Source organism: Gouania willdenowi, chromosome 22 (genome assembly GCF_900634775.1).
Source record: "Gouania willdenowi chromosome 22, fGouWil2.1, whole genome shotgun sequence".
Taxonomy (NCBI): domain Eukaryota; kingdom Metazoa; phylum Chordata; class Actinopteri; order Blenniiformes; family Gobiesocidae; genus Gouania; species Gouania willdenowi.
The window spans coordinates 1,027,642-1,046,714 of NC_041065.1; the positions used below are offsets into that span (position 1 = coordinate 1,027,642).

The window sequence follows — 19,073 nt, forward strand, 5'->3', positions numbered from 1 at the left end:
TTGGTGACCCCTGGTCTAGTCTTTAGTTTGTGAAATCAGGACAAAAACAGTCTGATAGTTTTTATGTGTGCACCCCGCTTTCAGAACATATCCTGGTACATGATTAATGTCTCTTTATTTCAGGGGAAACTGTTCTCCTCCATTCAGCCTCAGGCCAACATCAATGATGTGTGTATGTACCCCAACTCAGGTAAGAAACATCTGACTCACCTAGTCTGCACCTCTTAGGCTAGGGGTTCTCAACCTTGGGGTCAGGACTCCTTTTGTGGTCGCGAGACACTGGGATGGGGTCACCAGATCTCTTCAAGAAACTAACTTTTTTTTTTTTTTTTTTTTTACAATTTAAGCCCCTTTTTGCCTATTTTTACCTGTTTTACACTACCTCTTACACCAAACTTTCCATATTATAACCTATTTTCATCACTTTTTCTTACCATATTTTTGCACCTATTATTGTATTTTTGCACATTTTTCCCATTTCCAACACATGTTCAGCACTTATAAACCCTTTTCACCACTTCTCCACCTATTGTCACATATGTTGATCCATTATTGTCACTTTTAACCTCTTTTTACCATATTTCATTATTATTTTTGCCAATTTTGTCCTGACCATTATATACCAGTTTAAACTAATTGTTCTAATATTAACACTTGGAACCTTTTCACTACTTGTTCTGAAATGAACCTTGAACTGAACTTTGACTACAAGTTTTGAAAGAAGAAAATATTGTCTTTGTTTTGTAATTGTATTTTGTTTGTTTGTTTATTGCCTATACCTGATTATTAATAACAACCAAATAATATATATCAATATAAATTGACTCCAAATATCTTTACTATATATAATATCTTTAATATACATATACTAAAACGAAATCCTTGTGTCTGTGTCCAATATTCACACACCTTGGCTCTACAGCCGAACCTATTTCTGTTGACCTTTTTCGCAGTCAGTTCCTGAGCCCTAGTGTGTTATTTATTTGTTACAGTTAGCATAAACACTGTGTGATTAAACATCATGGTTTCAACATGTGAACACTGGACTTACCACCAGCAGACATCACACACACTGCGCCAAATCAAACAATACGCAGCATTAACATCCACTGAGATTTTCAAAATAAAACAACATGAATAATATTTGCGTCCCAAACTTGAAAAGGAATTTAATAACTTATTTACACCGTTACATATAGAATAATGTTTGATTTAATTTATACTTATCATGTAAATAGAAACTTAAAAACAGTTTAAAATAAAATAAATAAAACTATCTTTCATCTTCAAATTATTAAACATCTCAGTTTACATGAACACAATGTTTATAAAGTAGATTTTTATAGTTAATGTATATGAAAGTCTATAAAAAGTAACATGAATATAATAACACATGATCATGTGATCAACACATGCTAATTACTCATTTCTTGCCACACATAAAACATACATATTTAACCTGTACATTGGTGGTTAAATGAATCTGTTCCCACACAATTAAAATCTGTATTTTCTTCCAGAAATAGTGTTTTTGTTGGTTTAGTTTCTTACCAGGGATTTAAAACTTAAGGTTAGTCACAGGTGGAGGAAAGTTGATGGTCTGTAGATGTTGTAGGAATGTGCTGAGTCATTGTACAACACAATTTATTTTAGGTTAATAAATTATTATATCTTGATTTTATTTGTCATTAATCATTAATAGACTCTGTAAAAAATAACTATTTATTTCAATAGTTTTTTTTTAAAGCTATAGGGAGCCATTGTATAAGAGCCACATTAGGCTCCAGAGTCTACAGGGGGTACTTGAGTGAGGAAAATTAACAAATGCAAAACAAATATGGGGTTATGTCATGTTTATTGTAAGTTAAAAAATGATAATCATACTAAATATTCACAGCAACACACAAAACGACAACAAAGAGGCACTAAATGAGAGAAAAATACACAAGATCACTCCAAAATACACACAAAAAACAGAGAAACAAACAAAACCACGTAAGAAATGACACCAAAAACACACACTGAGAGAAAATAAGATAAAAATATACTGAATAATAAAAACGAACTGACAAAGAACAAAAAAATACACAAAATAATGATAGAAATTATTTTGATTAGAACATGAACTGAAACTACAAGAGTCAATCTTAGTAACGGAATTTATAAAAACTATAGAAATAAATCTGTTCAGGCACTAACTACCGTTTTTCACTTATTTCCATAATGAGATTCTTTAAAATGTCTTTTTTCACTCATTCATTTTATCATTAGTGGGTTTTTATCAGAATTCTGGGCAAAAAGTGGTAGTCAGACAAAGGGAGGACTTTGATTCAAAAGTTAGAGAAAGTGGATAAGTTCCTGCTGCATTACACTTAACACTAGGTGGCGCCACTACTTAACATATTGTCTTGTTTTTAAAACTCTGAAGTCACATTAGATTGACTTCTTTGTTCATCATAGGCTGTGAATTCATGAAGTCAAACAAACTTTATTTAAAGATATAAACCAAGTAGGCAGTAGTAGCAGAACCAGAGTGAACACCAGGAGACACTAGTCTGAACCAGATCTACTCAAACCTTTTGTTATTAATTGACCTGGGCCGGTAACAGCTGGACGATGTTTTGTCCCACAAATTATTACACTTAGTATTTCATACCATTGTAATGTAAAGAACTTTTAAATATTTTAAACAAATAGAACAAACAATTAAAATAAAATGAACTCTCAGTCTCTGTTAGCAAAAAATACACTTTAGTAAATATCACAAACAAAAACAATAGAATAAACCCTCTCCCCCTTGGTAAACCCAGTATGCAGATATATGTCATTAATATGAGTAATCAGTGTGTGCTTCTCCTCCAGGAATGCTGTTTACTGCTAATGAAGATCCAAAGATGAACACTTTCTACATTCCAGTGAGTACATGGTTGTGTCACATGGTTTCACCTCGTGTTCTCTAACAGCTTTTGACTTTATTATAGATGTAATGATGTATCCTAAACATAAGCTGCACTTTAAAAAACAAAAAAAGAAAGTCACCTCTATTTTTCATTTTTACTGTATTTATGATTTAAAAACTTTTCTTACGTTTTCATTTAATGTGTTTTTAAAATATATATATTTCTATAACTTTGCATGGTGATGAATGATGAAATGTACAGTTTATTTCTGTTTGAATTCAAACTGTACGTTTGTAGTGTCCACACTTGTCATTGGCTAATCACGTCAGATCTCTGAAGCTAAGCAGGGCTGGGCCTGGTCATGGACAACTGGCGGTCCGGGGGCCACGTGCGGCCCACGGCCTAATTTTGAGCAGCCCCCAGAGTAAACACACAAAATAACTCCAAAAATGCACAAAATGGAAGAAAGATGCATAAAACAGCCACATAAACACCCAAAAATAGACAAAAACATACAAAAGCACAACATGAATACATACATTTACTCCAGAGACACACAAGATACAGTCATGGACCAAATTATTGGCACCCCAGTCCATTTTTTGTGTAAAAATGTATAGATTTTGCCTTTTTTTCTTCTGCTTATTTGTATTTTTTAAATGCACATAAAGGAAATAAACACGTGTACACCAAAAACTACTGTTTCTAAGAGAAATGGTTTATTCTCTGGAAAATATTTTGGTTCATGACTGTGCTTTTAAAAATGAACAAAATGACTTTAATTACTCCACTACTACTATTACTACTTAGTTTCCTGTGTTAATGCTCTAATTGGTCTTTGTTCGTAATGCTGACATGAACATTGATCATGTGACCCTGGATCAGAACATCACAGGTTCGTGGCCCCTGCTGATGGTGTGTATTGTATTAAGTCTGCTCTGATGGAGTGTGTGAGCAGCTCAGATCTGATGAAACCTGAGCGTGACATGAGAACCATGTTGACTCAAGCCTCAAAGTCATGTGACGTCAGCAGCTAAAGCCAATGGTCGACTGAAGCCAGTGGAGATTTTAGCTTTACAACACGCTGACACACACGTAGCTAACAATTATAGCCTTCCAGAAACCAGGAATTCTTTTTAACAACTTCAGCCTATTTTTCCTTATTTTTACCCTTTTTCTGCAAAAACACCAAACTCACCATATTTTAACATATTTTCATCACTTTTTCTTTCCATATTTTTCCTCCTTTTAATGTATTTTTACTACATAACTTCCATTTCTGACAATTCTACATCACATTTTTTCCACTTTCTAGACATGTTCAGCACTTATAAACCATTTCTACCACTTTTACACCTAATGTCACATGTTGACCCATTATTGTCACTTTTAAATAATATTTCATGATTATTTTTGCCATTTCAACCACATTTATCATTTGTTATACCCATTATTTACCAGTTTAAACTAATTATTCCAATATTGACACTTTGAACCCTTTTTACCACTTTTTCTGTCTGTTTTTGTCCACTCTAATTGCAACTTTTAACTAATTTCTATGGTTTTTAAAATCTCATTTTACCACATTTTCCACCATTTTCGGTCACAGATTCATAGAACAATGAACTGAAGAGGTTGAGAACCACTGAGCATCATTTAAAAACAATATAAACCTAGTGGTATAGTGACAGAAAAAAGGCTCAGACGCCCACACCACAAATATTAATACCAATATTATCATTGATTAGGAATTCTAACAAGTTAACCAAGAGATAAGAAACAAGTTGGTTAAAGGTGCAGTCCGCAACTTTCAGATCCCTCTCTCCCCCTCCCTCCCCGCTGCTCTCTTGCCCTGTCTCCAAACTTTCCAAAGTCCCTCCCTCAGAGGAGCTAACAAGCTAATGTTAGTCTGACAGCAACATCACAGTATTATAACATGCTCTGTTAAAAGCATATTACTGCAGTGCTTCTCTCTATGTGCACACACCTCAGCAGCAGCAGCAATAACACTGTGTCACTTACAGCAGCCCACACGGAGGCTGCTGCACACACATGAACAACACATGCACCACAGAGTTCTAGTGTAACAATTACAAATCAAACATAATGTAAATCAAGCAGAAAAGTCACCAATTCCATCTTCTACTCCTCCAGACCATACACTGTAAAAAAAAAAAAAAAAGACGTCACTCTAGCTCCGGGAAAGGGGCGGGGCCTGTGAGCAACAGATCAATGAGTCTGTATTTTTCACACAAACTACTAGTTTGATGTAAAGCTGTCCTTACATAGTGACAGCTTTAGCAAATATGACAAAAAGTTACTTTTATAAGAGTTGCAGACTGCACCTTTAACAGATAACACTTTAGTGTATTTTACAGCTGATTTAAGACATGGGTCAAGCTAACCTGTTAGTATTAGAGATGCTAAAAGGAAGCTAATACACCTTTTATGGGGTTATTTTTTTCAGGCTCAATATTTGTGTTTAATTAAATTTGAACTTTAGTCATTGAATACATAATTATGATAGACTTTGAGGATAAAAATAATAGTTGCAATTTGATTTGTAACTGTTAAAAATGCCGGTTACCATAATCATAATTGAGTTATAATTGAACATGGATATTAGAAGACGTAATTGTAACTAAAAAATATTTAATAAAGCCATAAAGTGATGCTTTGTAGAAAAAAGTGAGTTTATTGCCTCAATGTAAAATATCTCCTTCCACTCACTAAATGTTTAATTCTTTATCATGTGTTAGTTGTGATGGTTGATCATGTGATGCATTACATCACACTTAATTCTAGATTATTTTAAATGCTAAATGTCTTTTGACAAAATAATGAGCATAGTGCAATATAACATATCTACACTTTAACACTATTACAGTATATAACTGTAAATAATCTGATTTTAATTTATAAATTAAATAATTATTAAATATTTGTATAATTAAAATACAATAATACTATTAAAACAGTAACACTTCAAAACTGAGTTAGATTGAAATACATTTTCAAAATGTAAATAGAATTAAAGAAAAATATTTTGAAAGTAAAGTTTGTAAGATATAGAGTAAAAATGTAGCATTTACATTTTATCATCGCAAAACGTGAGTGTGTGTGTGTGGGGGTGGATCACTTCTAAATTCATACACACCAGTCTAACACACGTGTACGTGTCTAACTTTTACTAAACTTACCTATTGTCAGTAGTTAGGTGTAGTGACAGGTGTGGTGAGAGTGAAGCTATAGTGATCAGGTGACCTTCACTATGTAGCACCGTCTGTGTGACATGTAAACACTTAGAAATAAATGTTAGGCGAGCAGGCGTGTACACGCGCACAAGTCAGTAAGTGTGTGTGAGTGTTGAGTGTTGTATTCTGTCTAATCACAGCAATAATCTGACTCAGAGCGTAACACTACAGTCACTACCACTCTATGGATGGGTGTAGTGACACAGACTGTAACCGGACTAAATGGTGGTCCGTGATACACACACACACGCATACGTACCTGCACACGTGTACACGCCTGCACGCATAAGCACCTAATAATTTCTTCTAAGTGTTTCCATGTCACGTAGACGGTGCTACATAGTGAAGGTCACCTGATCACTATAGCTTCACTCACACCACACCTGCGTCTACTTGTGACTGATATATTTATGTTTGTTAGGTGTACATCCAGGTGTGGCGTAGGTGTGCATACTCTTTAATGTGTATTGTGTCTATGTACCCATTCTAAGTCTATGGAAAATGTAGATCAGACATCCAGGCGCAGGGCACGCATTCATTTACACGTTCGATAGACTGGTGCGCATGAATTTGTGTATCATTCATTCATTCGTTTTTAGGGATGTAACGATTAATCGTAAGGCAGTTAAAAATCGATTCATAGGTACCACGGTTCACATCGATTTTCTGAAAATTGAATCACAGTACTTTTTTTAAACAGCAGAGGGCGATATAAATTTATCCTCTTGTCCAAATGCTGAGGCGGCGGGCGGAATCTGCTACTACTTTCTTTCTGGCTGCCTTCTACTCTTAAACATGTTCATAGATGATTCCTTACCCCTTTAGCACTGAAATAATATCTGTAATGTTACGTGAATATCTGTAAAAGTCACGTTTTTCTATTAGCTCTGTCTGCTAGCATAGCATCTCTTCTTCACTGCAAGATATCTGCATGCCAACTGACCACTGGGTTACCAGCGCCCTCTGCTGGTCCAAACAAATTTCTGCTGTGAATACAGTGCAGACAGCTTTTTTTTTTTTAAAGTCCAATTGTTAAGGCACAAAATACATTTTCAGTTGCAGTTTTAAAAAGAAAAAGAACTATTATGCAGTTTTGCATTGTTTACTATAGAACCTGAATTTAAATTAATAAGCTTCTTTTTCATTTGTATTATTCCTTTATTTATTTCATTCATGCATTATTTTGAATAGTTTATCAAGGGATTCTTTTGACAATGAAAAATAAAAGGAAAATAATACAGTATTTTCCCAAAAAAATAAAGGAATATTTTTCAATCATCATCTGTCTACATTTCCATTTTGTAAAATAAATCGTGAGAGAATCGTATTGTGAACCCAGTATTGTGAATCGTATCGGGAGTTGTGTGAATTGTTACATCCCTATTCGTTTTTCATTATGTAACAAAAAATGAAAAATGAAAAAAAAACACTCTCGGAAGTGTACTCTCATCTGACGCTAATGGCTATGCTAACGTTAGTTCGGCAAAGAAGACCGCTGCTTCCAACAGTGCATCTGAAACGTGTCCTTTTCGCCTTACTTCACTTCCGGGTCACGTACTTTTGCACATAGGTGATGGAGAAAACGAATAAAGGTGTTCGTTTTCCATTGGTTCTAAAGCCTCTATAAGTGATGTCCTTTTCCCAAAACGTCAATCGCCAACCTCACCGCCTCCGCCCGGTACCATCCCCCCGCAACACAAACACACCAGTCAGTTGTGGTACAGTCACAGGTGAACAGTCTGTGTGTGTGTGTGTGTGTGTGTGTGTGTGTGTGTGTGTGTGTGTGTGTGTGTGTGTGCGTGTGTGCGTGTGTGCGTGTGTGCGTGCGTGTGTGTGTGTGTGTGTGTGTGTGATATCAGGCGCTGGGTCCTGCTCCACGCTGGTGCTCGTTCCTCGACAACCTGACGGAGGAGCTGGAGGAGAGCCCTGAGAACACCGTGTATGACGACTACAAGTTTGTGACCCGCAAAGACCTGGAGAACTTGGGTGAGACCTCCATGTGTTCAACATGTGGAACACGTCAGTTTCTCAGAGAGGAACTGATCTCCCTTTAGGCCTCAGCATGATTGGTATGGTATGGTTTGGGGGGGGATGTGACTGTATAGACGGGTTGGATGAACATTGAAATGCAGGCTCAGCACTAGTGAGATCAAGTGACAAGGAGCAGTGAGTGGGTTGGCTGCTGACATATAGGCGGCGGGGGGGGGGGTTTCATCGCCACGTAACACAGCCCTGTTATGTAACCCACACATTGATGGAAGAAGCAGGATTCTAGGGCCTCACACTGACGTTAGTGTGTGATTTAACACACACACACACACACACACACACACACACAGTCTCTGAACAAACATGACCCATGTTTGACCTCAGCACACAAGGAAACATGTTTAGTACTGAGAAAACTCACTACACCAGAAACCCTGAATAAATTCATCCAAAAGTATTTCATAAGTTTTTCCATTTCAACCAAAGAATATTCCAGACATTAAAAATGACGGTAGCAGCACCGATCAATCAGCTCATACTTACACCATGTTTACAATACAGCGTTTTGCTAATGTTTTTGTTTAAAAAGTTTGGCGTTCACACAGCAACGCTTTCTAAACGATCTCTGTTTACACAAAACTGCTGAAAACATAAAAAACTATGTAGTAAACATTCCAGGCCAATAGATGGAGCTGATTGGCTAATACACACACTGTATGTAACACATTCTACACACACTGTATGTAACACACACTGTATGTAACACACACTGTATATAACACACATTCTACACACACTGTATGTAACACACACTGTATGTAACACACATTTATGACACACACTACACTTTATTGTGTAGGATGTTTGACTTTAAGGAGCTTTTATTTTGTAGCTGTTGGAAGTTATTTTAATATTTAAAGCTGCTGCATTTGGACATTTTTATTTTTGTTCTACAATGAAAACTAGAACTCAGGACACTTTGTTGGTGTTTTAAGATGTTTTGTAGATTATTTGTAAAACCTAAATACTGCTGACTGTACACTTTATTTGAGTCAAAGAGCTCTAAACATGTCTGCAGTGGATTAGTTTGTTTTATTAATGTGTTGTGATTTAGTATTTTGGACAGCAATGCTCTAACCTTTTCATTAACTTCCTCATGTGCAGTTAAAGCAACACGGTTGTATTGTTTCACGTTTTTTGTTCAATGTTTTACAGTTAAATAATATTGGAACATTCAAGGTGTTTAATGTCATAACAGATTAAGGCTTTTTAAAGATCTGTGATTGGCCAGAATAAACGTTTTGTCATCCTGTTTGTGTGGTTTGGTGATAAAGTGTTTTTCTTTTTCTTTGTGCTCCAGGCTTGTCTCACCTCGTGGGTTCTTCCCTCCTGAGAGCATACATGCACGGCTTCTTCATGGACATACGGCTTTACCACAAGGTACAGGAAGCATCTGTTAGCATCAGTCGCTATGCTAACAATGTGAGGGTGTGTAACAGCTGCTTTCTTTGTGGCTGCAGGTGAAAAGCATGGCCAACCCTTTTGCATATGAAGAGTATCGTAAGGACAAGATCCGACAGAAGATCGAGGAGTCGAGAACCCAGAGAGTTCAGGTTAAGGTGAGAACCTGATCTACACACGTGTCAGCATGCAGACTGTGGCTAGGGATGGGTACCAGATACTGAGTTCCTTTGGTACTACCCAGTACGGATTCATGTCAAATCAAACGGTACCATGTTTGTATACCTAAACGCATCTTTGTGACTGAGGGAGTGAAAGAGGAGGAGTTGTCCAGTACCTGAACGCAACATTGCACACACAAGAGCGTTTAATGACGTCAGTAGCTGAGGGTTCAGTGATGGTTGATAGAAAAAAGTCAAAAGTAAGGCTCCACTTTTTAACATGTGCTGCACGCACACGCACACACACACACACAAACACAGATCAAATGCTACGTCTGAACTGGAGTGCAGAGATATTTCTTCTCACTCTGCTCTTTAATCAAACTCTACCTTCGTCTTGTGGCCTAATAAGCTAAACAGGCTCCTCCCACACACGGTTCTTAGAGTAAATAGATTAGAACCAACTAAGCTGTGGTACTAACAGTAGCACCCAACCAAAACTTGGTTCTTTTGGTGGAAAAACAACAACAGAGACGCGTCTCTCGGTGGACACAGGTTTTAATGCAAGTAAAATACCTGAAATATAGAGCTGTGTCACATAGAGCTGTGCATTATTAAATAAACAAAATACATAAAATAGAAACCCACTGTGTAGTTGTAGTTCAAGGTTTTCATGAGGAAGACTTTTGAAACAAATGTTGTTGCAATACAAACAGTTGGATGTTGTTGGTATAATATTTGTTCATTTGTTATTATTGTATTTGGAAATTGTCAAATACATTGTTCTCGTAGGAGTTATTATTTTTCTTTCACAACTCCTTTGTCCTGGAACTCCTCCTTTTTATGAATTATTAATGCAGCACTAATGACATGCATGTCATCTCATAGGGACAATGTCAACGATGTGCAGTCGACCTTTTTTGGAGCCAAAATGTCAAGGTCATGTCAAGTGTCAAAAACCAGCATTCATATCATACATACAGTATCTCTATGAATATTTATCGTACAAGTTTAATGCTTACATTTATGAAAAGCTCATCTCAAGTGGAGTATTTTATTTGTTTGGACCAAAGCTGTACAACCTACCAGTAAAAAGATGGGTAGGGGTCAAAGTTCATGAAGTCACAAAAAAAACCCCAAACTTTATCCCTATAACTTGGCCACAGTGCTCAGACTGGTACCATTGAGCAACATTTCCTTTCAATGTGACCTTGACCTTTGCTCAAGGTCATATTTAAGTTTAAGGTCAGTCTTTGGTTTTTCATATTACTTTCAATTTGATAAACAAAATACAAAAAATACAGGTCTTACATAGTTATTATTATTATTATTGTTATTATTATTATTATTATTATTATAAGAAATAAATATGGTAAACGTTTTGAGGTTTTATTATTTACCATTTATTACCACAGAAAAGTACATAAAATTGTCCCAGTTGAGCTGATACTGATAGATTCACAGGTATGAGTATGGGTTCCCATCCCTATGTGTGTTCGTGTGCTGTGAGCATGATGATCTACTTCCTGATTCTATAGTCACGCCTTCATCTTGTTGTGTGACAGGCTCTGCCCAAGGTCAACAAGGACCTGGCTCTGAAGCTGATGGAGGAAGGAGATGAAGAAGCTGAGGCAGCAGCCAGGAAGAAGAAGGGCAAGGTATGAACGTGTGGTTTAATAATGGAGGAGGTTATAGTTATAGTGCTCTCACTGCACAGGATCCTCATCAAACCAGTCTCCATCTAAAGGTGGCTTGTCCTTAAATTAAATGTGTTTATAAAATGTTCAAAGCTCTAACGTTTTCTCCCTGTTTCCTCAATACCAGGCCCTTCCCAGCATCCTGGGAGATGATCGATTCAAAGTGATGTTTGAGAACCCCGACTACCAGGTGGACGAGCAGAGCGAGGACTACCGCCTGCTCAACCCCATCGTCTCCAAGGTGGCTCAGAAGAGGAAGAAGAAGCTGCGTTTGCTGGCCAAACAGGAAGCTGATGCCCTACAGGTGAGGGACCAGATGTGTGACTGTGACCTCAGACTGAGAACCACGGAGGAAGGAGTGGAAACGATGACTAAACGTCTCATGAGTTGCATATTTACAAAGTCATTTACTGCAGGGGTTCTCAACCTAGGGGTAGCGAGACGCTTGGAGGGCGTTGCCAGATGCCTTCAAGACACTAGCAACTACACCAAACGTTCCATATTTTAACCTATTTTCATCACTTTTTCTTGTCATATATTTTTGCTCCTTTTAATGTATTTTTTTCTGTCTGTTTTTATCCACTTTAATTCACAACTTTTAACCAATTTCTGTGGTTTTTAAAATCACATTTCACCTCCTTTTCCACCATTTTTGGTCACTTTGAACCATTTTATTAGTGATTAAAACCATGATTTCCATCTTTAAGATGACTATAATAATAATAATAAACGTTCCTGGATAACAGTGGATATTATTCAGATGAATAAATAAATGTGGTTATCACAGATTCATAGAACAATAAACCATCATTTTACTGACTTTATGGATGGACCCCAAAAATCTCTCCTTTATTCCCCCTTATAGATGGTCCTGTCTCCACATGACTGTTCTTCAATGTTCATGTCTGTGTTCAACCACCTTCAGCTACAGTGGGGGTCCCTGCTCTCTGGGACCTTTATTTTGGAGGGTCCCTGCTCTCTGGGACATTTATTTTGGAGGGTCCCCACTCTCCGGGACCTTTATTTAGGGGGTGGTGGGCTGAACAGGTTGGGAAACACTGAGTTAGACCTTTTAGAGGTTGATATAGTCCTGGTCCTGGTCAGACTCCCCATGCTCTTCTCTCATTGGTCGTCTCTGATATCCAATGGTTGATCTTCCTCCCCCAGGCAGCTGAAGGTGATGAGGAGCCTGAGGGGAGAGCCAGCTCTGAGGAGGAGAGCTCTGATGATGAAGATAAGAGCTGGGTGGAGGAGGTGAGGGAGCAGAGGAGGCTGATCCATCAGGAGGGCAGAGAGCGTCGGCTACAGGAGAGGAAACGAGCCGACCGCACCACGGTCCTCATGGATACAGTGCAAAGAGGAAACAACACATCCAACATGGCCGACGGCAGGAACAGCCAACCTCGCTTTTATCAGCTCAAGTCAGGAGAAGAGTTTCAGAGTTTTAACGACGTGGCTCGAAAGCAGAAACTACACAAGTACGTCTTTGTGTTTGATGGGTTAATATGAACACTTAATAGAGTAGCATTAGCAACGCTAATATTTTAGCTTCAGATAATCATTTTTTATTACACCAAAACTACTACGTGTCAAACTCAAGACCCGGGGGCCAAATCCGGCCCTTGAGACCATTTAATTTGGCCCGCAGAAGAAAATTAAAAAGACTGAAAAAACATTAATCATCATCTAAATGACTAATTCAGTTGTAGATATCTCACGTATCTAAATACACAAATTCAGTGAAACTCTACAATATTTGGAGGATCGTAATTTTTCCATGACTGCAGTCATTTCAAATCTCAAATTGATTAAGTAACTCAATTTTCCTGAAATTATTTCACATAATTTCCCTAAATTAAATGAAAATTACTCGCAAAATCAATGAAATTTAAAGATAAAATCCTACAGGGACTGATATGTCACTTAGTGTCTGGATAATGTCTGTGCCTTACATATTTTATGTATGATTTATTGGTCATGTAAAGTACAAACTTGGGGACATAAATGTTGAAATAATTAACTACACTGTTTATTTCTTATTTTGATTTGAAAACGTAATAACCAAACAACGAACAGTACACAAAATAACACACAAAGACAACGTGAAAAAGATTTTTGCTAATTTGTCTGTAAATGTGATTTCTTAGTTTTTTCAATGAATTTGCTGAAATCTATTTAAAAAAAACTGTGCGTGTGTGTGTGCGTGTGTGTGTGTGTGCGCGTGTGCGTGTCAGGGCGTCTCTGGAGGAGCGTCTAAAGCTAGAGGAGCGCTCAGACATCAGCAGCATGGCTGACTCTGCCGTGGGCAGCAAACAGATCACCTTCACCCTGAAGAAGGTACTTTGTTCAATTATTTAACTTTCATTAAAAAGAATAGAGGGGCGGGGCTTTACTTAGCATTGAGTTAATAAGTCATTGGTATCCACGGTTGTGGTCAATTATAATTGTAATCACGTGATAAAAAAAATAGTTGCTGTCGTAATCGTAATTGAATTGTAATTGAGTTCAGATAATAGTAATTGTCATGGAAATTCTGTAAAAAAAGCAATTAAACACAAACGTGGTGAACCATGTTACAGTTCTATGTCTCACACATATGTAGTTAATAATTATTGAAATGTGTTCAGGATCAATGTTTCCCACTACCTTTGACTTCTCTTTAGGATTGTTTAAAATAGTGACAGAATAAATATTAATACCATTATATTCATTGATTAGGAAGCCTAACAATGTCATTAACAGATTAGAAACTAATGAGATGATAGATAATATTTATTAGTGTATCAGCTGATTTAAAACATGCGACAAACTGACCCGTTAGCATTAGAGATGCTAACAGAGAGCGAACATCAGAGGAAGATTACGTTTGATTAGGCAATTTTATTAAACTCTCAGTAATTGTGATTCATTGTAACTGAGAACGTAATTGTAATTGACTTTCAGGAGGGAAAAAATTATATAGTTCTAATTGAACATGAATAATTAAAGTTGTAGTTGTAATTTCAATGTTTATAACGGCAAACTTTTCTTTTATTTAATTCACAAATTTTTTTTTAATACTTTGTAATATCATCAAAGATAATTCCTGTGGCTGTATTTTCATTTTTATCATTTTCCACTTCTAAAATAAAATGAACAAAAACAAATATTTTAAAAACATGTGAAAAAAGAGAGAAAAACCAGCTGTTAAAACACTTTTAAAGTTCTTTGATCATTCCTTTGATCTTTTCTTTGATCCTGTGCAGTCTGAGCAACACAGGAAGCAGCAGCAGGCTGAGAGGGAGCACCATGAGGAGAGAAGGAAGCTGAGACGCTCAGCAGGACACCTGAGCAGTGCCCGAGGAAGAGGAAGAGGAAGAGGAGGAGGAAGAGGATGGCGCTGATGGAGGCCAGCTGTAGCTGTAGCTACAGTTTGTGCATGTGTATGAGCACAATGAGCAGGTGTGGAGCAGCAAATAAGGACTGAACAACATGTTTATTTTACTGATCTGTAATGTAATATCACTATGTTTGTATTTTACATTATATTTCTTATAAGTCTGTGTCTGATTGGTTTATTTTTAACAAAAGGTTCAAGGTTTATTTACGATGATTTATTGCCGTCACAAGTGAAAATAATGATTGATTCAATTGTTCACATGAGAAAGAATTTTAAAATGTAAAAAAAATCAGTTTTTGAGATTAAATTTTGATCTTTTCCAAACATCATCTTCATCCACCATGACTCGGAACATTTTGTCATTTTATTTAATGTACATTGAAAATGTTTTTTGAGAGTATATACAGTATTTACAAAAAAGGAGTAATTTCAACTAGATTCATATTTAAGACATTTTAAGTATAGAGTATTGTTTGTTATATTATGTAATGTGTTTTTTTTTTTGTTTGTTTACCAATTACTAGACATATCAGGCCCTATTTTAATTCCTGATGACTTTACTTTTGAAAAACACTGGTTTATAGTATAAATGATATATATAAATAAATCATAAATGTGTCTTTACAACAGAAAAAAGATGAGCTGTAGCACGTTTGGTGTCAATTGAGCAAAACTTGAGAGGAGATATATAAGTTGTATTTCATAATATTTTGTGAGATGTCTCACTATGGGATGCACACTCCATCTGCAGCCCTCAGAAGCATTTTTCTCAATCTGCCAATCCTGATTGGCTGCTAAAACATGTCCGTCCGCCAGGGACACTCCCACCTCCTCTTCTCACTCCCATATGAGGTAATGTGAGTGTCCACCAGCACAGAAAATATGAAATAAATCCATCCAGTCGTTTGTTTGTGGTCTTTGTAAGTTTTAAAACACAGGGAAAATGATTCTGTTTCCAATTTTCTAGATTTGTGACATCACAAGTCAAATCGGGAAAGAAAATACACTCCGCTCCGCTAGTAACTCCACCCCCAACCTGATGAAAACTTTTGCGAAAGTCCGCCATTGTTTGTCTCGCTAGCAAAGGAGTGATGGGTATCGGTAAAACTATACAAAATTCTAAGATGCACGGACCCTAAAGCCCTGAGACGGGCTCACAATAACAATAGCCGCTGTAATGTGCAGGTTTTTGGCTGAGAACATTACAGTGTGTGGATAGCAAAAATAAAATTGTTTTGGTGATCACTGATCACCCTGTAAAAGAGCGTGACACGAAGTGAGACACGCCCACTCATGAATATGCATAAGTAGGCCCCAAAACTTCCCGATTTCAGAACTGCTCAGAAAGCGACTTTTCAGAGACTAAAACTCTAGACAACAGGCGAGTTTGGGAAAATAAACCTCAAATACATTCTTTTGGGGTTCTTAGAACAAATTGAGATGGGTGAAAATTTGCATAATACAGTATGTCCCCTTTAGGCATATCTCGCGTCTTTCCTACCAGCTCAACTGTCCACAGGCGGATCTTTTTTAGCCTCCGTCGATGGACGCTTATCGGATTTTGGACGCACTTGCTTTTTTGTGGACCACACCATGTGAAAAACAGCCAGTGCTTACCTTGCCTCCACTTGGTCGGCGCTGTCTTTGGTTTGACACACCACGGTCTCAAAAATCTGGGCGTTAGCACATTAGCTGACGGCTCAGTTTCCAACGCTGCCCCCGACGTCCTTGACGGTTCGGCGCATGTTGACCCACCTCGCGGGCACTCACACACCAGTAGACTGCCCAGCTCTGCTCAGCGCCACATGACGGTCCTGAGCTTGCAGACGTCAGCTCGAGCCCAATGCTGCCCTTGATGCCTTTGGTGGTCCGGTGCACGTTGGTCCTCCTTGCGGGCGTTCACACACCAGTGGGTGGCCTGTCTCCACCCTCGACGCCACACCAAGGTCTTCGAGCTCCTGGGCGGTAACACGCTAGCTGGCAGTAACACACTTGCTGGCGGCTCGTATCCAACACTGCCCTTGACGTCCTTTGAGAGTCCGGTGCACGTTGGCTCGCATCATGACTAGCACACCTGCTGCCCGGCTGGCAGTCAACATTGTCGGCACAGTGCGACATTCACTACCAGCTAGCCTGTTTAAGCAGAACCCCTTCCTCTTCACGGCGTTCCTGTCGCAGTGAGAGAAGAGGTGGGCATCCTGATGGAACCGTCTCAAAGTGGCTCGTCTGGCTGGCTCGGGGAACCTTCGGCCTCAGCTGCCGCTTGATCGTCACAGCCCGCTTAGTGCACCCAGGCTAAAAGAGAAAAAGGGAATGGCCTGACCGCTCTCCTTTCCTCCGGTGAAGCAGCTGCATGTTTCCCATCCCACAGCTACACCTGTTCGGCTTCATTCGTGCACTCGGGGGCCCGCCACGCCTCAGTCTCCCAGCTACCACGGTCCGGTGGCGGTCGGAAGAGACAGATAGGTTCGGTTCTCAAGGAGGCCTTGCAGTACAACATGCTTGCCCCGGGGGGAATGGCACTGTTCCACCGAGAGAGGGAGCCACCGTACCACAGATGGGTCATCTCGCAGTGGATAATGCCTCTTTAACTTAATAAACCATAGCGGACAAAATAAAATGAACAGGAGCTGGTTCCCTGTGAAAATTATACTTTTATGCAATTTCTAGGTGCTTTGTACTTTGAAATTTTTTAACTCTTCATTCCTCCGCCTGTACACGGAGCATAAAGCCTAATATTAGCCAATGAGAGAATTAACAGAGCATAGACCAGACTGATGCTTCTTCTAGTTTTACGGTGGTTGGCAACCAATGTAAGGACCATTACCACCCACTATACTGATACTAACCTGGTATTCACACATATAAATCTGGGTGACATCATAGGTGTTTTATGAAGTTGGATGTGTTCCCTCCACTGGAAAAAAAAAGGGTTCCCTCCTTTAGCTCCTATAGCTTGGTGTACAGTTAACGGCCATCTCCTATTGCTTTACAGTCTTTGCCTCATTTAAAGCCAAACTAGTTCCAAATGTGACTTTTGGAGTTTTGTTTTTTGAGCAAAATTAGTGGCACTGACGACGACACTGCGGCAGACTCGCCGCTCGAGCCCGGTGCTTTTGCCATAGTGAGTGTGTTGTCTTGTGTTTGTAGCCGTGCGTGCTTCTGGGCTAGACAGAACTTTCGCTTGTTTGTTTGTTTTAAAGCGAGTTTCTATCGAAGCGGAGCTGTCTTCAGTTCCTTCATGTCGGTATAAAAACACACAAACAGCCAATTACCTGACAGACGGGCGGACCCAGCGTGCGGAAACAGTCTATCATATCCCCGTACATCACCAGTAACAGGCAAACAGCCAATCATTCAGCAGCTGTGGAATTCGGTTGCAGTAGTTGCCATGTTAGTTTGTTTTCAAGTGAGTAGCGTAGACTGTGCAGAAGCTGGGAGGAGAGTATAGTAATCCACGATAGTACCGTCATGTAGAATTTCTTGTACAGTAGGAACCGTTACAGATTGGCACCGTGGGTATTTTGCAACTATAGGTGAGTGGAACAAGGCATTTACCCACTCTCTCCCTCGGAAAAGGCAAGAGATGGGTCGCACTTGCAGCCCTGGGTCAGTGTTACGAACAACATCGAGAGGATGCAGGCTGCAGCTTGCAGCTGTTCCTCCTTGTTTGCCAGTATAATACACTCACTGACTCAGGGTGATTTTGCTCGTGTACTAAAGGAGGAGATCCTCTCTCTGTTACACAGAGGAGCCCCCCCCCCCCCCCCCTTGTCTCAGTACAGTCAGTTTGGCTGGTCCAGGAAGCAGCCGAGAGTTCCCTGTCCTCCGGCTCCACCTGTTTTTGCTTTCGAGCGTGCACCTGGGGGTCCCCCACGTCCTCATCTCCCCGCTGCCATGGCACGATCCGGGGTAAGCCGGAAGAGGCGAACATGTTATGACAAACCGGCTGGGAAGTGTGTTTGTGTGTGTCCCTGTTTTATTAGAGATAATAAAGTGTGTCCCACAGTTGCACCCAGGCCGAGGGCCGAAGGTGTAGAAAATAAAAGCAACCTCAGCAGAGCTGTGACGGCTCATGCTGGTATGCTTGAGCATGCCTTGATGTTGCACCGGGTGCAACAGAGCGTTTTTCACGTCCATCAATCTCGTTGATGCATATTTCCTCATCCTAGTGTATCCTCCCCACAGAAACCACGTGTTCCTTTTTGGCCTTTCTTAAGCCCAAGGGTCTC

The 19,073-nt window shown here is 39.0% G+C and overlaps 1 protein-coding gene across 1 annotated transcript in view; it reads left to right on the forward strand.

Moving 5' to 3' along the window:
* nol10 (nucleolar protein 10) overlaps positions 1-15,004 on the forward strand; it is a 30,287-nt gene extending 15,283 nt beyond the window's left edge. The window contains exons 12-21 of the mRNA XM_028438580.1: positions 124-190; positions 2,863-2,915; positions 8,014-8,140; positions 9,504-9,583; positions 9,664-9,762; positions 11,331-11,423; positions 11,590-11,766; positions 12,630-12,940; positions 13,697-13,799; positions 14,708-15,004. Of these exons, the coding sequence (XP_028294381.1) occupies positions 124-190; positions 2,863-2,915; positions 8,014-8,140; positions 9,504-9,583; positions 9,664-9,762; positions 11,331-11,423; positions 11,590-11,766; positions 12,630-12,940; positions 13,697-13,799; positions 14,708-14,845 (1,248 nt within the window). The 3' untranslated portion in view covers positions 14,846-15,004. The remainder of the gene's footprint in view (positions 1-123; positions 191-2,862; positions 2,916-8,013; positions 8,141-9,503; positions 9,584-9,663; positions 9,763-11,330; positions 11,424-11,589; positions 11,767-12,629; positions 12,941-13,696; positions 13,800-14,707) is intronic.
* Positions 15,005-19,073: the final 4,069 nt, after the last annotated feature.